Source organism: Hemiscyllium ocellatum, chromosome 18 (assembly GCF_020745735.1).
Source record: "Hemiscyllium ocellatum isolate sHemOce1 chromosome 18, sHemOce1.pat.X.cur, whole genome shotgun sequence".
Classification (NCBI taxonomy): Eukaryota; Metazoa; Chordata; class Chondrichthyes; order Orectolobiformes; family Hemiscylliidae; genus Hemiscyllium; species Hemiscyllium ocellatum.
In genome coordinates, this window is record NC_083418.1 from 31,525,544 (window position 1) to 31,544,225 (window position 18,682).

General features: G+C 41.3%; 1 protein-coding gene across 2 annotated transcripts; it reads left to right on the top strand.

The window, feature by feature from the left end:
* Positions 1 to 657: 657 nt before the first annotated feature.
* armc7 (armadillo repeat containing 7) lies at positions 658 to 17,145 on the top strand. Of its 2 annotated transcripts, XM_060838456.1 has the most exons (5): positions 658 to 748; positions 5,655 to 5,759; positions 11,834 to 11,950; positions 12,337 to 12,480; positions 14,063 to 17,145. In XM_060838456.1, the coding sequence occupies exons 3-5, from the start codon at positions 11,854 to 11,856 to the stop codon at positions 14,398 to 14,400; spliced, it is 579 nt and encodes a 192-aa protein (XP_060694439.1). In that variant the 5' UTR covers positions 658 to 748; positions 5,655 to 5,759; positions 11,834 to 11,853; the 3' UTR covers positions 14,401 to 17,145. The 2 variants fall into 2 exon arrangements, with proteins under 2 accessions (XP_060694439.1, XP_060694440.1); XM_060838457.1 differs by lacking the exons at positions 658 to 748; positions 5,655 to 5,759 and adding an exon at positions 9,579 to 9,613.
* The last annotated feature ends 1,537 nt before the right edge of the window (positions 17,146 to 18,682 follow it).

Consider the following 18,682-nt stretch of genomic DNA (forward strand, 5'->3'; position numbering starts at 1 on the left):
CTTTCCACGCACATAGTTATGGGCTACACTGAAACATTTGACTCAGATTGACTTGCAAAGCACAGAAATAGTGTGTTACATAATAGATGTTCCATACATTGGTCTATCCTGGCTTCTGTTACTTTGCAATATACCACCATACTTTTTGAAAGAATTGTGCAGTTGTCAGCCATGGTTTGACCGACACTCACTCTTCTCTGTATCACAGGGACCCCATTCCAGGATTGAGGTCAATACACCGAACCCCAGTACAGTACTGAGGGTTGCTGTCCTGTCAAGGGGCACCGTTCTGATCTTAAAACCAAAGATCCTGTCTGCTCTCTCAGGTGCCTCGAAAAGATCTCACTTCCCCATTTCAAACAGGTGCCCACCAATCCTTAGATTGATTGTTCATTATCGCGTTATTGTGTTTGGAGAGTGTTGTGCTCAAATTGATCGCGGTGCGAACACTTTAAATCATGTCAGAACTCCTGTGTGGTGAAAGACACTGAATAAAACGAAACGATTGAAATGGCCCTTTAAATAGAAACTCATCCCGGCCGCCAGATGGCGCTATTTGGGAGACTGAGCGGTGTTCCGTGTCCAATGCGCATGCTCTGCAACGGTTCTCGTTTCCCAGGAAATAACGTCAATGTTTTTGTACAACTTCCGACTTGGGGTCCAATTGGTGTGTGGTTAATGTTTTGAGTTAAGCGGATTGAGTCAGGCTTCTGTGTCTTGCTGCAGTTCTTTCAATATACTGGATCTGGTCAGTGTATTTTATATTATGGAGCAGCTGGTTTACAATTCTACTGTGCTTTGCTAATGTTTCAGAGAATAAAGTTCCTTCAAGTAATTAGATATCTGGTAACAAGCTTTCAATCAAACCGGATTTACTCCAGAAATATTACTATCTGGAAATGTCCTCGATGGTAGTTGCTGTGCCAACGCAGACGTTTCAAATTCAACCTGCCCCAATTTGTCCCACAGGCACCTTGTACAAATAAAAGCAAAACATTGGCATATTTTAAATCAGAAACAAACAAGAAAGTGTTGGGGAAACAGTAGCTCTGGGAGCATCTGTCGACAGAGAAACAAAGTTAATGTTTTCACTCCAAGTATAAACGCTGGAATATGCGACCTATGTGCTGTTGATTATGGGGAGGAGGAGCAAGTGAGGCAGGTGGTGGGAGTGCCCAGGCAAAAAAATAAAGGGTCTGCTTTGGAAGTAAAACGTACGTCTAGACGGTGGTAGGTGTTTCCAGCAGAAAATAGGTCAGCTCTGCTGAGTTGGAGGTGCCGGTGTTGGACTAGGGTGTACAAAGTTAAAAATCACACGACACCATATAGCAAAAAAAAATTCTGTATCTTACAATTGTGTATTTCACAACCACTTGATGAAGGAGCAACGCTGCAAAAGCTAGTGCTTCCAATTAATCCTGTTAGGCTATAACCTGGTGTCGTGATTTTTAGCTCTCCTGAGAGCTTGGTAGGGGTGGGTAATGGTGGCCAGAGTGGAGAACGGGGTGTAATCAAAATGTGGAGGCAGTGTTTGTGGTCTGAAGCTGTTTATCTCAATGTTGTGTTCTAAAGGCTGTAAAGTGCATCAGTGAAAAATGAGGTGCTGTTCCTCTAGTTTGCACTGGACTTGACTGGACCATTGCAACAGGCCAAAGCCAGAAATGTTAATATGAGAGCAAAATGATGTGTTGAAATAGCAAGCAACTGACAGATTGGGGTTATTCTTACTATCAGAGCAAAGGTGTTCAACAAAGTCTGCATTTGATCTCTATTAATAATGGTAATTATTTTATATTTAATAATGCATATGTGGCTCAGCATAGTATTTTGCTTTCTGAAACCGCTATGAGTTAATGTATGTGTTATTATGTCAAAGGTCCTTTTTGTTTCTTTTGAAGTGCAAGTAAAATGCTTAGCCTAGTCCACAATTTGTCATCTTACCATTCCATTCTACATAGATAGACATACAGTATAGGATTCTGCTGCATGCCTTTTACCTCCTTGCTCTCGTGGATTATTTGACATGCCAGGACACTCTGTCCTAAGAAACAAAAAACCTGCAGATGTTGGAATCCAAAATAGACAGGCAGGAGACTGGAATAACACAGCAGGCCAGGCAGTTTTAGGAGGTGGAAAAGTTGCCATTTCGGGTGTAACTTTTGAGTCCTTAAGAAAGGGCATTCTGTCATGCCGTTCAGAGGTAACAGAGGTTCTGTGGGAGGCTTAGAGTCTTCTGCTTCACCATCAGGGATTTGACATGCAGAGTGTTGCAGGCAGGATTCCCATGCAACTGAGGTTAAGGTGGTTCATGGCCTCCCAGAGAGCTTCTGGATTTTGTTACCTTGAATTTGTTGTAGTGTGCATGTTACAGCCCCAACTGTATTTTTGATGGGGTTGCTTCTTAATTTTTGTCTGCACTTCTGCCCTGTTATTTGGTCAGCTGGTGGGATGTGGTGGGACAGGGGAGTATTAGCAGCCATGTCAGATGAACCTTGTCTGTGTCCTTGGGCTTGGCGAAGTCTATCAGTTGAATTGAATTTATTGTCACATGCACCAAAGCACAGCGAAAAGCTTTGTCTTGCAAGCCGTATAAGCAGATCACATAGTTAAGTAGCATAGATAAGTAAATATTAGGTAAACAGCGGCAAAAACAAAAAAGCACAGGTACAGGCAAATGCTATGAGTTTGTGAGTCCATTCAGTATTCTAACAACAGTAGGGTAGAAACTGTTTCAAAACTGGCTGGTGCGTGTGTTCAGGCCTCCGTACTTTCTCCTCGATGCCAGAGATTGTAGAAAAGCATTGCCAGGGTGGGATGGACCTTTGAGAATGCTGGTGGTCTTTCCTTGACAGTAGGCCTGGTAGATGGATTCTACAGATGGAAGGTTGGCCTTTGTGATTGTCCAGGCCAAGTTCACCACTTTCTATAACCATCTCTGATCTTGAATGGTACAGTTACCATCCTAGGTACTGATACATCCAGAGAGTGCTCTCTATGGCGCACCTATAAATGTTGGCAAGGGTATTCGCAATGCCAAATTTTCTCAGCTGCCTGAGGAAGAAGAGATGTTGTTGGGCTTTTGTAACCAGTGTATCCAGATGAAGAGAGCAAGAAAGCTTGTTTTTGATGACCACTCCCAGGAGCTTGACACTCTCCACTTGTTCCACCTCTATGCTGTTAATGTGTAGGGGGCATGAGTAACATCTCACCAAAAGTCAATAATGAGTTCTTTGGTTTTGTCAGCATGAGAGCTAGGTTCTCAGTGCACCATTTTTCCAGGTCTTTCATCTCCCCAATGTAGTCTGTTTTGTTGCCATTGATTATGGCGGTGTCATCAGCAAACCTGAAAATGGCATTAGTCTGGTATTTGACAAAGCAGTCATGGGTATACAGTGAGTACAGGAGGGGGCTAAGTATGCACCCCTGGTGGGTTCCAGTGTTGAGTGTTAGTGAGAATGAAATATTGTCCCCAGTCTTCACTGATTTTGGCCTGTGGGTCGGGAAACTGAGGATCCAGTTGCGGAGAGTGGGACTTAATCTGAGATCACCAAGTTTAGTAATTGGTCTCGAGGTGATTATACTGTCGAAGGCTGAACTGTAGTCAATGAGTAGGATTCTTACGTAGCTGTTCTTGGTGTCAAGATGTTCTCGGGAGGAGTGAAGGGCAAGTGATATGGCATCTGACATGGATCTGTTGGTCCAGTGGGCAAATTGGAGTGGGTCAAGAGTAGTGGGGAGGCTGGAGTTGATTAATGCCATGACCAGCCTTTCAAAGCACTTCATAACCACCAGAGTTAGGGCCACTGGGCGGTGGTCATTGAGACATGCTGCATGAGTCTTCTTTGGCACGGAGATGATGTTGGCCCTCTTGAAACAGGCAGGGACAGTGGCCTGCTGCATGGAGAGGTTGAAGATGTTCGAGAAGATCTCTGCCTGTTGATCTGCGCATGCACGGCCTGGTCATTCGTCTGGTCCCACCGCTTTCTTTGGATTCACATGAAGGAAATCTGATCTGATCTCTGATGCAGTGTCTGTTGGGATATGTTTGTCAGGACTTGTCTGAATAGGTGTAACCTCTCCACCGAAATTCTGCTCAAAGTGAGCATAGAAGGCGTTGAGACGATCTGTGTCATCGTCTGCTATCTTGCACAGTCTCTTTTTGGAACCTGTGATGTCATTCAGACCTTGCCATAGTTACGGGTGTCTGTCTGGGGCTGTAGTCTGGATCGGCATTGGTCCTTGGCTGTCTTTGGCTCTGCGAAGCTCATACTCAGATTCTTTATATTTGAGTGGGGCTTCTGATCTGAAGGCCTCATGCTGGTTTTTCGCAGGTTCTGTATGTCCTGGTTCATCCAGGGTTTCATGTTGGGGAACACCCGGATTGACTTCCTCGATATGCAGTCCTCCACACACTTGCTGATAAAGCCTGTGACAGTGGTGGTATATTCATTCAAGGTACCTGCGGACTATTTGAACATGGCCCAATCCAGACAGCACCGGAATCGATCCTCTGCCTCCACCAACCAGCAGTGCTTGAGTTGTGTCCTGCTTGAGTTTTTGCCTGTAAGCCAGGAGAAGAAACACGGCGTTGTAGTTGGAGTTCCTGAAATGAGGGTGGGGGATAGGGCGGGGGATGGAGCAGTAGGCATTTTTCACAGTGGTGTAGCAGGGGTCTAAAATGTTCGGGCCCCTAGTGGGGCAGATAATATTCTGGTGGTGTTTGGGGCAACACCTTTCTTAGATTGGCCTAACTGAAGTCGTCAGTCACAATAAACAGGGCCTCGGGGTGTTCCATCTCCAGGTTGATTCTATTCCAGATGAAGGGCTTTTGCCCGATACGTCGATTTTCCTGCTCATTGGATGCTGCCTGAACTGCTGTGCTTTTCCAGCACCACTCTAATCCAGAACCAGGGTGTTAGTGGTGGAGTACACCACATCCAGAGCTTCCTCAACCTTTGCTTGTGACATTATGTAGACAGCCGCTAGTATAGCAGCAGTAAATTCCCATGGTAGATAGAAGGGACGGCATTTGACAAAGAGGAATTCAAGGTTTGGGGAGCAATGGCTGCCCAGGGTTGCAATGCCTGTGCACCACAACTTGTTGATTAAAAAGCAAAACCCCCACCCTTTTGTCTTCCCGAGGACGCAGTACAGTCCATGCGATGGATAGAAAAACCATCAACCTGAAGTGTGCAGTCGGGAATGGGATGGGTTAAGCTAGGTTTCTGTGAATTAGAGGGCGCAGCAGTCACACAGTTCACGCTGGAAGCTGAGCCATGATCTGATTTCATCCATCTTGTTCTCCAGAGATTGTACATTTACGAGGTTGATTGTGAAATGGGTTGTTTGACCTAACTGCCTGCTTATTTTCAGTAGTTACATCCATGTTCATGTGCTTCTGGCAAGGGAGCATGTGGTGCTTGCTGGTAGGCTGGAGGACTTAATGGTCATTGTGCGCCACTGGGTCTGGTGCTAACCTGTCTCTGCCATCACCACCACCAAGCGCGCATGCACACACACACAAAAGGTCGTATTTTAATATAACTATCCTTTCATGAGTTGAGTTTTGTCGCAGTGTCTATGTATGGTTTGGTCCTTTCATTTTTTTTTAGTTAATTTGATTTATTGATTTTTTTAATTGGTTTTCAACATAGAATGTACGGCTCATGGCAATAGAAAACCATATGCTGAGGGTGATCATATTCAAAGAAGAAAGTCAGTCCAATCATCCACCAAACTTGCTCGTTTGAAATTTGCAGGTAAGGAATGTTACAGTGGACGTCGGAGGAATGAACTGAAACATTTTTTTCATCCTACTGTGCACTGCCAATACAAAATTGAATTTTAAGGAGAACAGTGATAATACTGATTGTATAGGTGTCAGACTGTAATTAGTTCAGTATCAGAAATAAGTCAACGAAGTTTCTTTCATTAACAATTAATTTATTGCTAACAAAACTTTCTCAAGCAATGATTATTAACAATATAAGATTTAGATTGTGCATATAATATATGTATATAGATTTATTTATTTATATATTTCCTTGAAAAGTCACACACATCTGAGAAAAATGTAAAACTCTGCAGATTGTTGTCTTAAAGCACTTTGACCAAGTGACAGGTAAACTCGAAAACTGTCTTGCCCCACATATTGATCTATAGTGGAGGACATGTAATACACACAAGCTATTGGCACTGGAGTTGTGGATCAGTTTTAGCTGGCTGATTTTTCAATGTTAAAGACAATGAAATAGATTCCAAAATATGAGTGGAGATGACCTAGTAAATGTTTAATTTAAGAGGATTTTCAGAGAATGGGAGCACACGTGGATAGTTGCTCCTCATGCAAGTCAGACTGCAACTCAATGAAACTGACTGTCCAATCATCCTTGAACTGTTCTGTGTAAACTCTTGAAAGCATTGCAACCACTCTTCCTGACCGTATTACTACGCAAAATTTAATGTTATGACAATAATGTAATCGTCAAACACACTGTTCCTTGCATTCTAACTATTCATAGATTGTTGGCTTATTCAATACAAATGGGTTAACTTTTTTAAAAAAAAATGGATTTCATAACTGGAAGTACTGTGATAGGAACATGCAGGCTTGCTAGCTGGTAGACTATTCTACAACTAAATTCATGATATGAATAGTTGTTTAACCAACCAGACCTCCCAGTCACCACCCATTTCAATTCCCCGTTCCTGACATGAACATCCTTGGCCTCCTCCATTGCCAAAACAAACCACAGCGCACATTTAAGGAACTACACCTCATCTTCCACATGGGCAGCCTAAAGCCCGGAGGACTCGACGTTGAGTTCTCCAATTTCAAATAACCTCCCTCTCCATCCTCCAACTCCCTTCCCTGCCCCTCTTCTTCCCTTCCACTGCTCTCTGCCTCCAACCAGATTCATTCCTCCCACTGACTAACCAAATTGTGTCCTCTGCCTGTCTTCATCTATCTCCACTTCACCACCCTGCCCCCTCCACCCCTTTTATATGCAGCTCCCTCTGCACCCACCCCCAGTCCTGAAGAAGGGTTCCACCCAAAAAGTCGACTTCTCCACATCCTAATGCTGCCTGGCTTGCTGTGTTCTCCCAGCCTCCTGCCTGTATATTTTTGATAATCTGCTACCTGCCATGTATGAATTCTACATAGAACTCTCACTGTTTGATCTTTGATTTGCTGGCAGCTAAGAAAGCAAAGAGTACTGTCCCACAGTCCTGGCCACCCGCCCCCGCCCGTTCTCATCCTCAACAACTTATCCTTCAACTTCTCCCACTTCCTTCAGATCAAAGGAGTAACGATGGGAACTCACATGGGCCCCAGCTCTGCCTGCCTCTTCGTAGGATATGTGATACAGTACATCTTCCACAGTTAGATTGGCACCATCCCCCACCTTTTCCTCCGATGACTGTATTGGTGCCCCCTTGTGCTCCCACAAGGAGATTGAACAGTTCATCAGCTTTACGAACACCTTCCACCCTGACCTTAAGTTCACCTGGACCATCTTGGATATCTCCCTCCCCTTCCTGGATCTCTCCACCCCAATTTCTAGCGACCAACTTAACACAGGCGTCTATTTCAAACCCACCAACTCCCACTGTTACCTGGACTACAACTCCTCCCAAGTACCCCTCCTGTGCGATCCCTTACTCCCAATTCTTTTGCCTCTGCTGTATCTGCTCCCAGGAGGAGCAATTTCACTGCAAGACGTCCCAGATGGCCTCCTATTTCAAGGATCACAATTTTGTTTCTCACATGATCAACAGTGCCCCCCAGCGTATCACCTCCACTTCCTGCATCTCTGCCCTGGTACCACACCCCTCCAACTGCATCAAGGACATATCATCCCTGGTCCTTGCTTTCCTCACCATTAACCTCCAAATATATTGCATTATCCTCCACGATTTCTGCCACCTACCATCAGATCCCACCACCACAGAGATGTTTCCCTCCCCACCTCTATCTGCGTTCCACAGAGACCATTCCCTCCGCCACTCTTGTTCGGTGCACGCCCACCACCAACACAGCCTCCACTTCCAGCATCTTCCCTTCCCCCGCAAAATGTTTAAGTCCTGCGTCAACACCAGCCCCCCCCCACCTCTGTCCAAGGCCCCAAAGGATCCTTTCATATCCAGCAGAGGTTTTTTTTTCATATCTAAGCACCTTATCTACTGTCAGTTGCTCTCAATGTGGTCTCCTCTACGTTGGGGAGACAAGATGCCAACTCGGAGCATTTCAGGGAACATCTCTGGGACACACTTATCCAACAACCCCACCGCCTTGTGGCCGGACACTTCAACTCCCCCTCCCACTCTGCCAAGGATGTGCAAGTCCTAGCCACCTCCACTGCCAAATCCAAACCACATGACGACTGGAGGAAGAATGTCTCATCTTCCACCTTAGGACCCTTCAACCACACCGCTTCATTGTCAACTTCACCAGTTTACTTATGTCCCCTTCCCCTACCTCGTTCAGATTCAACCCTCCAACTCGTAACTGCCATCTTGAACTGTCCTACCTGTCCATCTTCCTTCCCACCTACCTGCTCCACCCTTCCCTCCAACCTATCACTCCCCACATGCACCTGCCTATTGCCTTCCCAGCTACCTTGCCCCCCACCCTCCTCCTTATCTCAAACCGCTCCTCCCCCCCACCAAAAAAAAATTCGTGATGAAGGGCATATGCTCAAAATGTTGATTCTCCTGCTTATCGGTGCTGCCTGACCTGTGCTTTTCCAGCAGCACACACTGATCTCCAGCATTTGCAGTCCTCACTTTCTCATATGCTTTATCTGCTGACTTGGAAGGAGTACACTTCCCACCAAACAAGCCTATAAACCTTGACAAGGGTGCAGCATATCCTAATCAGAGCACTTCTATATGTTGATGATACAAAATAGTTCCCAGCAAGAAGACCAGCTCCAAAGGCTCATAGATCTGTCTCACACCAGTATAGTTTTCTCTCTAATCTAAGTGTTAAAGAAATTATAGTTATATGACAAGGTGTCTTTGGTTAGGTGTCTCTGGTTGTGATGTGATTCAGCACACCATTGGCAGTAGTCAGCAAATTCTGCCATGGTGAAATTACATTGACAGCCTACCCTTTGATGAAGAGCTGAGCACACATATTGGAATGGCTGCTGCCATCTTTGATTGATTAACAAAATTAGATTAGAAAAACAACAAACTGATCTGAAGCACCAAAACCTACAAAGCTTGTATCCTCAGTACGTTACCAAATGGTGCCTAAATCTGGACAACTTGCACTGAGCAAGAACAAAAGCTTCTAATCCTCTATTGTCTTTTTCAATGTGAACCCAAGGATATGTCATCAGTGAAGAAGCAATCCTTTCGAGGGCAAGCATTTCAATCAAGAAAAGCTTAATCAGTTTGTCCATATGGACCAGATGAAAGATGGTAGGCTGCTATCAAATGAAAGATGAAAATTATTAACGTCAATCATGAGAAGCGGAAAGCTCTTGTCGCAATTGATTCTGTGGGCAGTTCTCCAATATAAAAGGCATCTATTCAGAAGCTCCAAATTAGACACCAAGTCTTGCAAACAAAACAGCAGCAGAGCTTATCCCACTCCATCATCAAGGTATAATTTTCCACGTGGCATTTATGATTGAACTTGCCTTTTCTGAATCAATTTGTTCAACCATCAAAACTTGGGCAGCAAATAATCTCATCTGATCTCACAAAAGCTCTGAGGCTGTGTTCCCATCATATCTTGCACATGGAAGAATGCAAATCACAACCAAACAACTGCTGAGTATTCCTAGCACTTATTACAAAGAAATTAAAGTTAGATTGAAGCAGATTTATAAAGCTGTTGTTGTGAAATAACAGCCTCTGAACAATGTGGGCATTGGTAAGCAATTTGGGAGTATCGCACAAGGAGCTTCTTGTCATCAAGAGCAAAAATATCCATTTTTCAAAGAAGTGTTGTTTGACAACATGAGATTCTAGGTGGTTCACAGCAAGAGCATATTTGTATGCATTGCCTAGCATTAACATCCTCATTATTACATAACCCATCTGATATGATATTCAGTTTCCCATTATCCCACCTGCCACATTGAAACTAGACAGTGAGAATTCTGGACATGAAAATCAAAGTAGTAAACTGTTTGAGTGCATCTTGCCATTTGCTCCTCCAGATCTTCATCAGTTATCAACATCTCAACATACTCCACGGGTAGCATTCACGTGCAGTCCACATTGACAAAGCAGGATGCCCATTACCCTCTGTCCAACATGTCTGGGGCACATGAAATGAATAGTTTAGGGCAGATGCCCCCTGTCAGTGCTTGATCAGGTGCAAAGCTGGGCTTTAAAGATGGCACCAATGCCAGGAATCCTGGGATACCCTGGCAATGGCAAGTGTTTTGGTCTGTGACAAGCAGGAGAATATGATAGGTGCGTGGGTACTGTGGCAAGTTTGGGAAAATAACGTGAAAAGATTCATTAGGATTCAAGGAGAAAGATCTTCCATGAATATTGACAGTTAAATGAATTGTGGTAAAATTCAGTCCATAGATGCTGACGACACAGTGGGTATTTATGTATTTTTGAAAGAAAATTGATCTCCCAGTGTCACAAAAATATAGTGAATTTCCAGGAGTTTTACGGGGACAGTGTTTGTGAGCACAGGAGGCACTTCTTTAGGAGGAGATACAGTAGGAGCAGTGGTAGATTAGGAAGTTGTTGAATTCGGGTGGGGTTTGTGATCACAGTTACCTAATTTAGGCAGTAGCAAAGTTTGCAGCAATTTTCTGATGTTTTATTGAGTTTATTAAGCAATGGTTTAGAAATGATACATCAGTTATTTAAACAAAAAAATTATGCAACCGTGACATAATTGCACTACTGCCCCCAAAGCTGTGCAGTAGAGGAACAATGGTTTTGAAGTGGTTGAGTATTTGTCCCTGATATTGTACAGTCTTTGTTCTTCCCTCAAGCTGAAGTTGGGGAATTCGTGGTGTTTTCTCAAGTAGGTGGTAGTTGGTTCCCCTGGATCCCCTCACTCCTCTCCTTCTTGTTGTTGATTTGTTTATTTTGGGGACTGGCTATCTATGCAATGGCAATCACCTGTCTAAACCCTCTTGGCCAATGACCACAGTCAGCTACTGATGCTAGGATGACTGCCCCTTGCCTATCTCCATTTGAAAGTTAGTTTTCATTCCTTTCAAGAACAAAAAACTTATTTTTCAAACCATTGCATTAATGAGTGTAATGCTAATAAATCTTTGTAAGTTATGACTACTGATTCTTGCATCCTTTCCTTTGATTTCATGTGCTAGAAATCTACTTAGTGCTGTAACCCTCAGGCTATACAAAATGAATCTGAAGTACTCAAAGAATTTCAGTTTTAAAGAGGACTCCAACTTCCAGCTAAGTTTCAGGAAAGGCCAAACATCATCTTTCATCAAGTTGATCCTCTAGTCGTAATCGATATTTATTGCTGTTTATCTCTGGGAACAGCCTTGATTGAGATATGGAAGTATTTAATCAGTGGTGTAGTGAACTGTATAGCCATGTGTGACTGTCATTTTCAAATGGCTGCAGCTGGACTGACTTCCTCTTTCAGTAGTATATAGAAACATGAATGCTCCAGTGATCCATTGTACTGTAATTTTGTTAACAGTAGAACATATAAATATGAGTAGACTCAAGTTTCTGATGAAGACTGAGTAATTTCTTATTTTTAATGTAATTTTTCTCTCCTTACATCAGCTGATATTAGGTTATGTCAAGCATAATTTCCTTACTGTAGTCATGCCACGTTTCTAATCAGTTTTCTCTTTTGTCTGTGCAGCTAACTGGATTTCGGATGAAATGGCAAGTTCAGGTCAGTTGAGAGAAAGTAAATCCCAAGATCGGTTTGATTACCTACAGGCCCTTGTTACTGAATTTCAGGATACCGATAGTCAAGGTAAGAAGATAAAAGTGTAGAATGGTGATCCATGTCTATTTGTTGCAGTCTGGAATTGGGGCTATCGTATTCTCACCAATAACTATTCAGAAAGGACAAGGACATTTGGAATTGAACCATAGGTGCAAATATTTTTCGTTGTGCTCATGTTTGTTACCACAAAGGATTCCTAGAGTCTTGAATGCTATAGTTATTTTTTAATTGGTTGTATTCTAGGGAATTTATTGTAGCACTTCAGAGGGTGGGATTTTCTGCAAATATTACCAAAAAATGCTTTGCATTGTCTTTGTTCTGCCGTAAGTGTGATTGTGTCCATTACCCCCAATGACAATGACTGCCAGTGTTGGTCTTCTATGATTAAAATCTAACTTCTATTTACTTCTCAGAGGCAAAGGAACAAGTCCTGGCAAACCTAGCTAATTTTGCATATGACCCCAGTAACTATCAGTATCTTCGACAGCTGCAGGTCATTGACCTGTTCCTGGATATGCTTACAGAAGATAATGAACGATTTGTAGAATTTGGAATAGGTAAAATCTAAGTTTTGTATATGTATTTTGTCAATTTCTTTAGTTGGGTAATATAGATTATCCAAACTTTGCTCAATTATGACCCTTTTGACATAATCATTAATAATTAAGTATTTTAAGGAAATATGATAAAATTAAACATTGAACGAGTGCAACTTCAGAAATGTTGGAGGTAAACTTTAAAGGTTTTTTTTAATATTTAAGTACTTATTTTCTGTAAGGGATTCTGGAACATGATTGCTATATTTAATTGCTAACCTGACCTTTCCCTTTAAGATCACGGCTTGGATAGATCCCTGAGGCGGGTGGGGAGGGAATGGGGGAGGGAAATAACTCAAAGAACTGCAGATTAGATTAGATTCCGTACAGTATGGAAACAGGCCGTTCAGCTCAACAAGTCCACACCGACCCTTCGAAGAGTAACCCTTCCAGACCTAAACCCTAGCCCTATCTCTAATTAATGCACATAACACTATGGGCAGTTTAGCACGGCCAATTCACCTGACCTGCACGTCTCTAGATTGTGAGAAGAAACCAGAGCAAACCCACGCAGACTCGGGGAGAATGTGCAAACTCCCTGCAGACAGTTGCCCGAGACTGGAATCAAACCCGGGTCCCTGGTGCTGTGAGGCAGCAGTGCTAACCACTGAGCCATCGTGCCGTCCAATACTGGAAATCTGAAAGAAAAATAGAAATTGCTGGAAAATCTCAACAGGTCTGGCTGCAAAAATCAGAGTTAACATTTCAGGTCCAGTGACCCTTCTTCAAAACAATCCTGATGAAGAGCTTATGCTCGAAACGTAGACTCTCCTGCTCCTCAGATGCTGCCTGACCGGCTGTGCTTTTTCAGCACCATACTTTTTGACTCTGATCTCGAGCATCTGCAGTCCTGTCTTTGTCTTAGTAATTCAGAACCCCAAGCTAATGTTGTTGGGATGTGAGTTTGAAACCCACCATGGCAGATGGTCAAATTTGAATTCAGAAAATAAAATTGAAGCTAGTTTAGTGGTAACCATGTAACTGCTGTCAATTGTTGTAAAAACCTGCTGCACTAATATCCTTTCAGGAAGAAAATCCTTACCTTACTGCCATCCTTACCTTGTTTGGCCTACATGAAACTTCAGGCCCACAGCAATGTGGTTGACTCTTAACTGCTCCCTGGGCAATTTGGTCAGACCAGTGACACTAATATCTCATGAATGAATTTTTAAATCTGTAATCAACTTGCATGTGAAGTGAAGTACTTGCTTTCTGCGATGCTCTTCACATTTACTCATATTTAGTCAATCTTCTGACAATCTTTTTCATGAGATGTTGGGAACAAGTTATATATAATGTGCCTATAGAATAGAATTTTTTTGTTTCAGAATATTATGGGAGTCTTAGTATTCTCAGGTTAAGATGATTTCTTTTGCAGCAATTGTAAATAAATGATCTTGTTTGTCTTAAATGGGAAGAAAATTGTCAGGTCATTAACAATAAAATTAATACTTAATGAGGGTGATCATTGTAATTTTTGTTCATGATTTTCTTCTTTAAGTTTTCATTGACCTAAGTGTTGACAATGCTTTTATTTCCACAGGTGGTCTCTGTAACCTCTGTTTAGACAAAGAGAACAAGGAATACATTTTACAGAACAATGGGGTTCAGGCAGTGCTGAACTGTTTATCCAACCCGAATGAGGACACCGTACTGTCTGCAATTACCACATTAATGTACTTGATGACTCCTTTGTCCCAGAAGGAAATCACAGCAATGCCAGTTATTGAGTGCATGCTCCGGTTCTCCATGTCTAAAAATAAGCGTCTAAGTAATTTAGCAACAGTGTTTCTGGAAGACCTCTGCTCATCTGAAGAGGTAGAAAAAGCTCGTAACTTGCATAATCACACAGCCCTGGGAATACCACTTCCAAAAGAATAGCTCAGAGAATTCTTAATATTCTGTAGCATTGGAACAATTTCTGAATATGCTCCACTAAGTATAACATTTGGGCATATACATAATTATTATCAATTTGTAACTCTATCCAATTGCCAGTTTGGTTGAGTCAATAGCACTCTTGTCTTTCATGTATATTCAGCTGACGCTGAGGAACTCTGCATTGATGGAAGTGTGCTACATGTCACACAAAGCAAAATCTTGTTCAGGAGGATATTAAACATTGCACAATTTTGTTCAAAATTGAGCCTATTTCTGGAGTTTCAGTGAACCTTCCTGCTTCAAGAAAGAGACTCAAAAATTAGTTGGTCATTCATATCTCTTACATTTGTTGTACAGATGGCTGCTGCATTTCCTAGATAACTTGTTACATTTCACAGGTATTTCATATATATTTACAATATGACAAATATAGTATTATAAAACAAAATATTGCAGATGCTAGAGATCTGAAATACACAAAAGCAGAAATTGCTGGAGAAACTCAGCAGGCTTGGCAGCATCAGTTCATCTTTTAAATGGTTCTAAGGAATGGTCACTGGACTCAACTCTCCACAGATGCTGCCAGACCTCCCCTTTTTCTTCAGCAATTTCCATTTTCTAGTGTTACATAATGTTGCGAGTAAATCACCACAAGTTACCTTTAATTCGGCGACTTAAATCTCATAGACAGTCAAATATTGAAACAATAATTAAATTTTTATTGCATATACCAACTAAAATAATACCCCTCAAGTAAGCCTCAAAACCCAACTTGGCTTGGTGGAACTTGGCCATGTTTCTTTCAACAGTGTCTTGTCTCTGGAAGTGCCCACGGTTCAATCTTAATCCAGTGTTGTTCTGCTGTGTGTGTGTGTTGGTTGGGGGGGGGGGAACTGGTTCTGGTGTTTGATTCTGATCCAGATTTTTGTCTTTAAGATCTATGATGAGATATATTGATGATTCTTTTAAAGCCCTTTTATCTAAATTACTGCAAGTCTGCAGCCTGCTGCCTTCCCAGAAGTAGCTTCTTTGTTACAAGGGCCGGCACGGTGGCTCAGTGGTTTGTACGTCTTCTCACAGCACCAGGGACCTGGGTTCGATCCCACCTCGGGTGACTCTGTGTGGAGTTTGCACATTCTCCCTGTGTCTGCGTGGGTTTCCTCCGGATGCTCCAAAGATGTGCAGGTTAGGTGAATTGGCTATGCTAAATTGCCCATAGTGTTAGGTGCATTAGTCAGGGGTAAATACAGGGTAGGGGAATGGGTCTGAGTGGGTTTCTCTTCGGAGGGTCGGTGTGGACTTGTTGGGCCGAAGGACCTGTCTCCAAACTGTAGAGAATCTAATCAATCTAAATTTGACCTTAACTGTCTGTTTAAAGAAAACTTTTCTGTGATTAAATTCTTCTGCAGGGCAATCAGACATAAAGTATTCAGTTAATCAAGCAAATGTCAAAGCAGTTTTGTTGGTTTTAGACTCCACTCCTCCTTTTGCCAGGCATAGCTAATTGCTTTCAATTCCTGTATACATTTGTCCTTGTCTTTAATAGTTTTTTTTCTCTCTAGATAGTTATTGCTGCTTCTTTCCATGTGTAAGTTTATCTTTAGGTGATTAATTCAATCAATCCATGAACAGTTATTCAAGTTCTAAAGTTTATAATACCACAAATTCAATTTTTAAAAATAATTTCTTTTGTTTCAAAAATGCTTATTTTGGAACCAATTGGATCTTCAAACTGAGGAATGAGAAGATTATGTTTGTTTTGTAGATAGGGAATTAGTGACTTTTTCCCCATTCAATGAAAACCTAATTGAAGTTGGAACTGTTAATGTCTTTTTGTGTTAATTTACCTAATTTACGCGTTGTAAGTAACATTTGCACATTAAACCAAATCTCTCTGTCCTCTAATCAGTATTACCCTTTGATGCTCAAAATCTTTAGACTGAGTTAAAAATCACAACACCGGGTTATAGTCCAACAGGTTCAATTGGAAGCACACTAGCTTTCGGAGCAATGCTTCTTCATCAGGCTCCAAAAGCTGGTGTGCTTCCAATTAAACCTATTGGACTATAGCCTGGTATTGTGTGATTTTTAACTTTGAACATCCTAGTCCAACACCGGCATCTCCAAATCAATCTTTAGACTGTGTGGTTTGCTTTAGTTGTCTAATGACATTAACTTTTACTGAAGTGGAGTTTTATAGGTGCCAGTGTCCCCTCCATTCCTAACATCATGCAAATGCATGTGAGTTTGAACCAAGTACCTGTATACAGTAATTGTGAATCTGAGCTTAATCCTGTCCTTACCTGAGAATTCTGTGTCCCTCATGTTAGGAATGAACTTAATTAATTTCATAGGCAAAAGTGAGGACTGCAGATGCTGGAAATCAGAGTCTAGATTAGAGTGGTGCTGGAAAAGCACAGCAGTTCAAGCAGCATCCAAGGAGCAGGAAAATCGATGTTTTGGGCAAAAGCCCTTCATCAAGAATGATTTTTTTCATACATGTTCAACTATCAACTGATTACTGGTTGTTTTGTTCAGATATTTGGTTGTTTAAACTTGGCAAAACTTGACATTGTAACAATTGTTGTCTTTATTCATCACTTAATGTCCTTAGAATTGAATTCCCAATTAACTTTTTTCCATGTGTTATATATTGAATATATTTGTAACCTTTTAAATAAATGTTATTTATTAAAAGTTTGAGTTGGAATGCTTGAAAAAACTTAAATAAACCATCAAGTGCAACATCGTGGAATTGTGCTTTGTGTACATTTCTGATTCCCCTTGCTTCCCCAAACAGTTTAGATGATGCTGAGATTGCACAACAAGGGTGCAGTGAACTATTAGGAATCTACAAAGTGATTTTAAATAAGATTTAATACAAGTATAAAATGTTTAAGATATCAATTAGAAGTATTCACATGGTACATGTTCTCCAGCATCACAGGTGGCCTACTTAGGATGTTTAATAGTACATAAAGCTCATTGTTGAATATACAACAGTTTTGGAATGCTGGTTTTACCAAAGAACACATGATCAAGTTAAAAACATTCAAATAAGCACTGAAATTGATCTTGGGTAACAGGTACCAATACTACTCTAAGACAATAAAAGAGTGTTGAAACGGATAGGATTGAGCTTAAGATTAGTACATTAAACCTAAATGAGGGCAACATTTGGGCATAAAAACTGAGCTAGTTAAAATTAACTGTCATATTAGGCTTGAGGATAGATTAATAAAGACAAAATTATAGACATTTAAGGGATATTTCATGATAAGAATCTTTTAAAATCAGAATATATTTAATGAAGGACCGACCATCCGTAATTAACTAAAAGAAAAGTGAGGGAAAGCATCAAACTTAAAGAATAGGCACATACCTGCTACATGTCTGCACAGATCAGACGATTGATTAGGAGATAAAGAATAGCAGACATGTCTAGGGTTATTCAGGACTAAGAAATTAGACAGAAGAAGCAAGCTGAGAATGTACAGAGTTTCTCTCTGTATTTGAAAAGGAAAATAACAAGTACATGCTGGTCCTCCAGAGAATGAGAAGTGCGGGTTAATAGTAGACAATAAGCAAATGATGAATGAAATAAACAAATATTGTTTCTGTCTTCACAATCAAGGGCATAAAACCATTCCGGTAAATCAAAAATGGAAGGGAGAAACTTATGAAATTACAGCCACCAGAGAAGCAGTATAAACAGCTGTAGTTTCAAGACCGGGTAAAATGAACTTCATTCTAGTGTAGTATTGTGGGCAACATTTAACATTGCATGATGGGAAAAAAAGTTGGGCAATTAGAGTTTATAATTCATAAGTTAAAAAACTGAAAAAAAAGGTCAGAAACAGTAAGCATGACTCAGTCTGCATTCTTAACCTGGTAACAGCTCCTTGTAGATCTTAGTCTAAACAAAAGGTCCGCATAATTGAAACAGTTATGGAATGATGCAAATGAATAATTGTTTTTAGACTAAGGTTCAGTGTTACAGGTGACACATTTCATGATAATCTGTAATTGCTCATCATATTTTAAAGTATATAATGTGTTCCTTTTGTGAAGGTGTGAAACTTGGAAGGGAAACAGGGAATTTCTTGATCCCTCCTCTTTCCAAGTCTCAGCCAAACTGTTGCAGTATTTACAATAAAGGTTGATTATTATCAGTTCAATTGATTTGAGTATTGTTGATTTATTTTGCTCGCACAGATCCCTGCTAATTAAACTCTGCTTTGACACTAGGATTTCAAAAGATGTGTTAATATGTTGGTGTTAA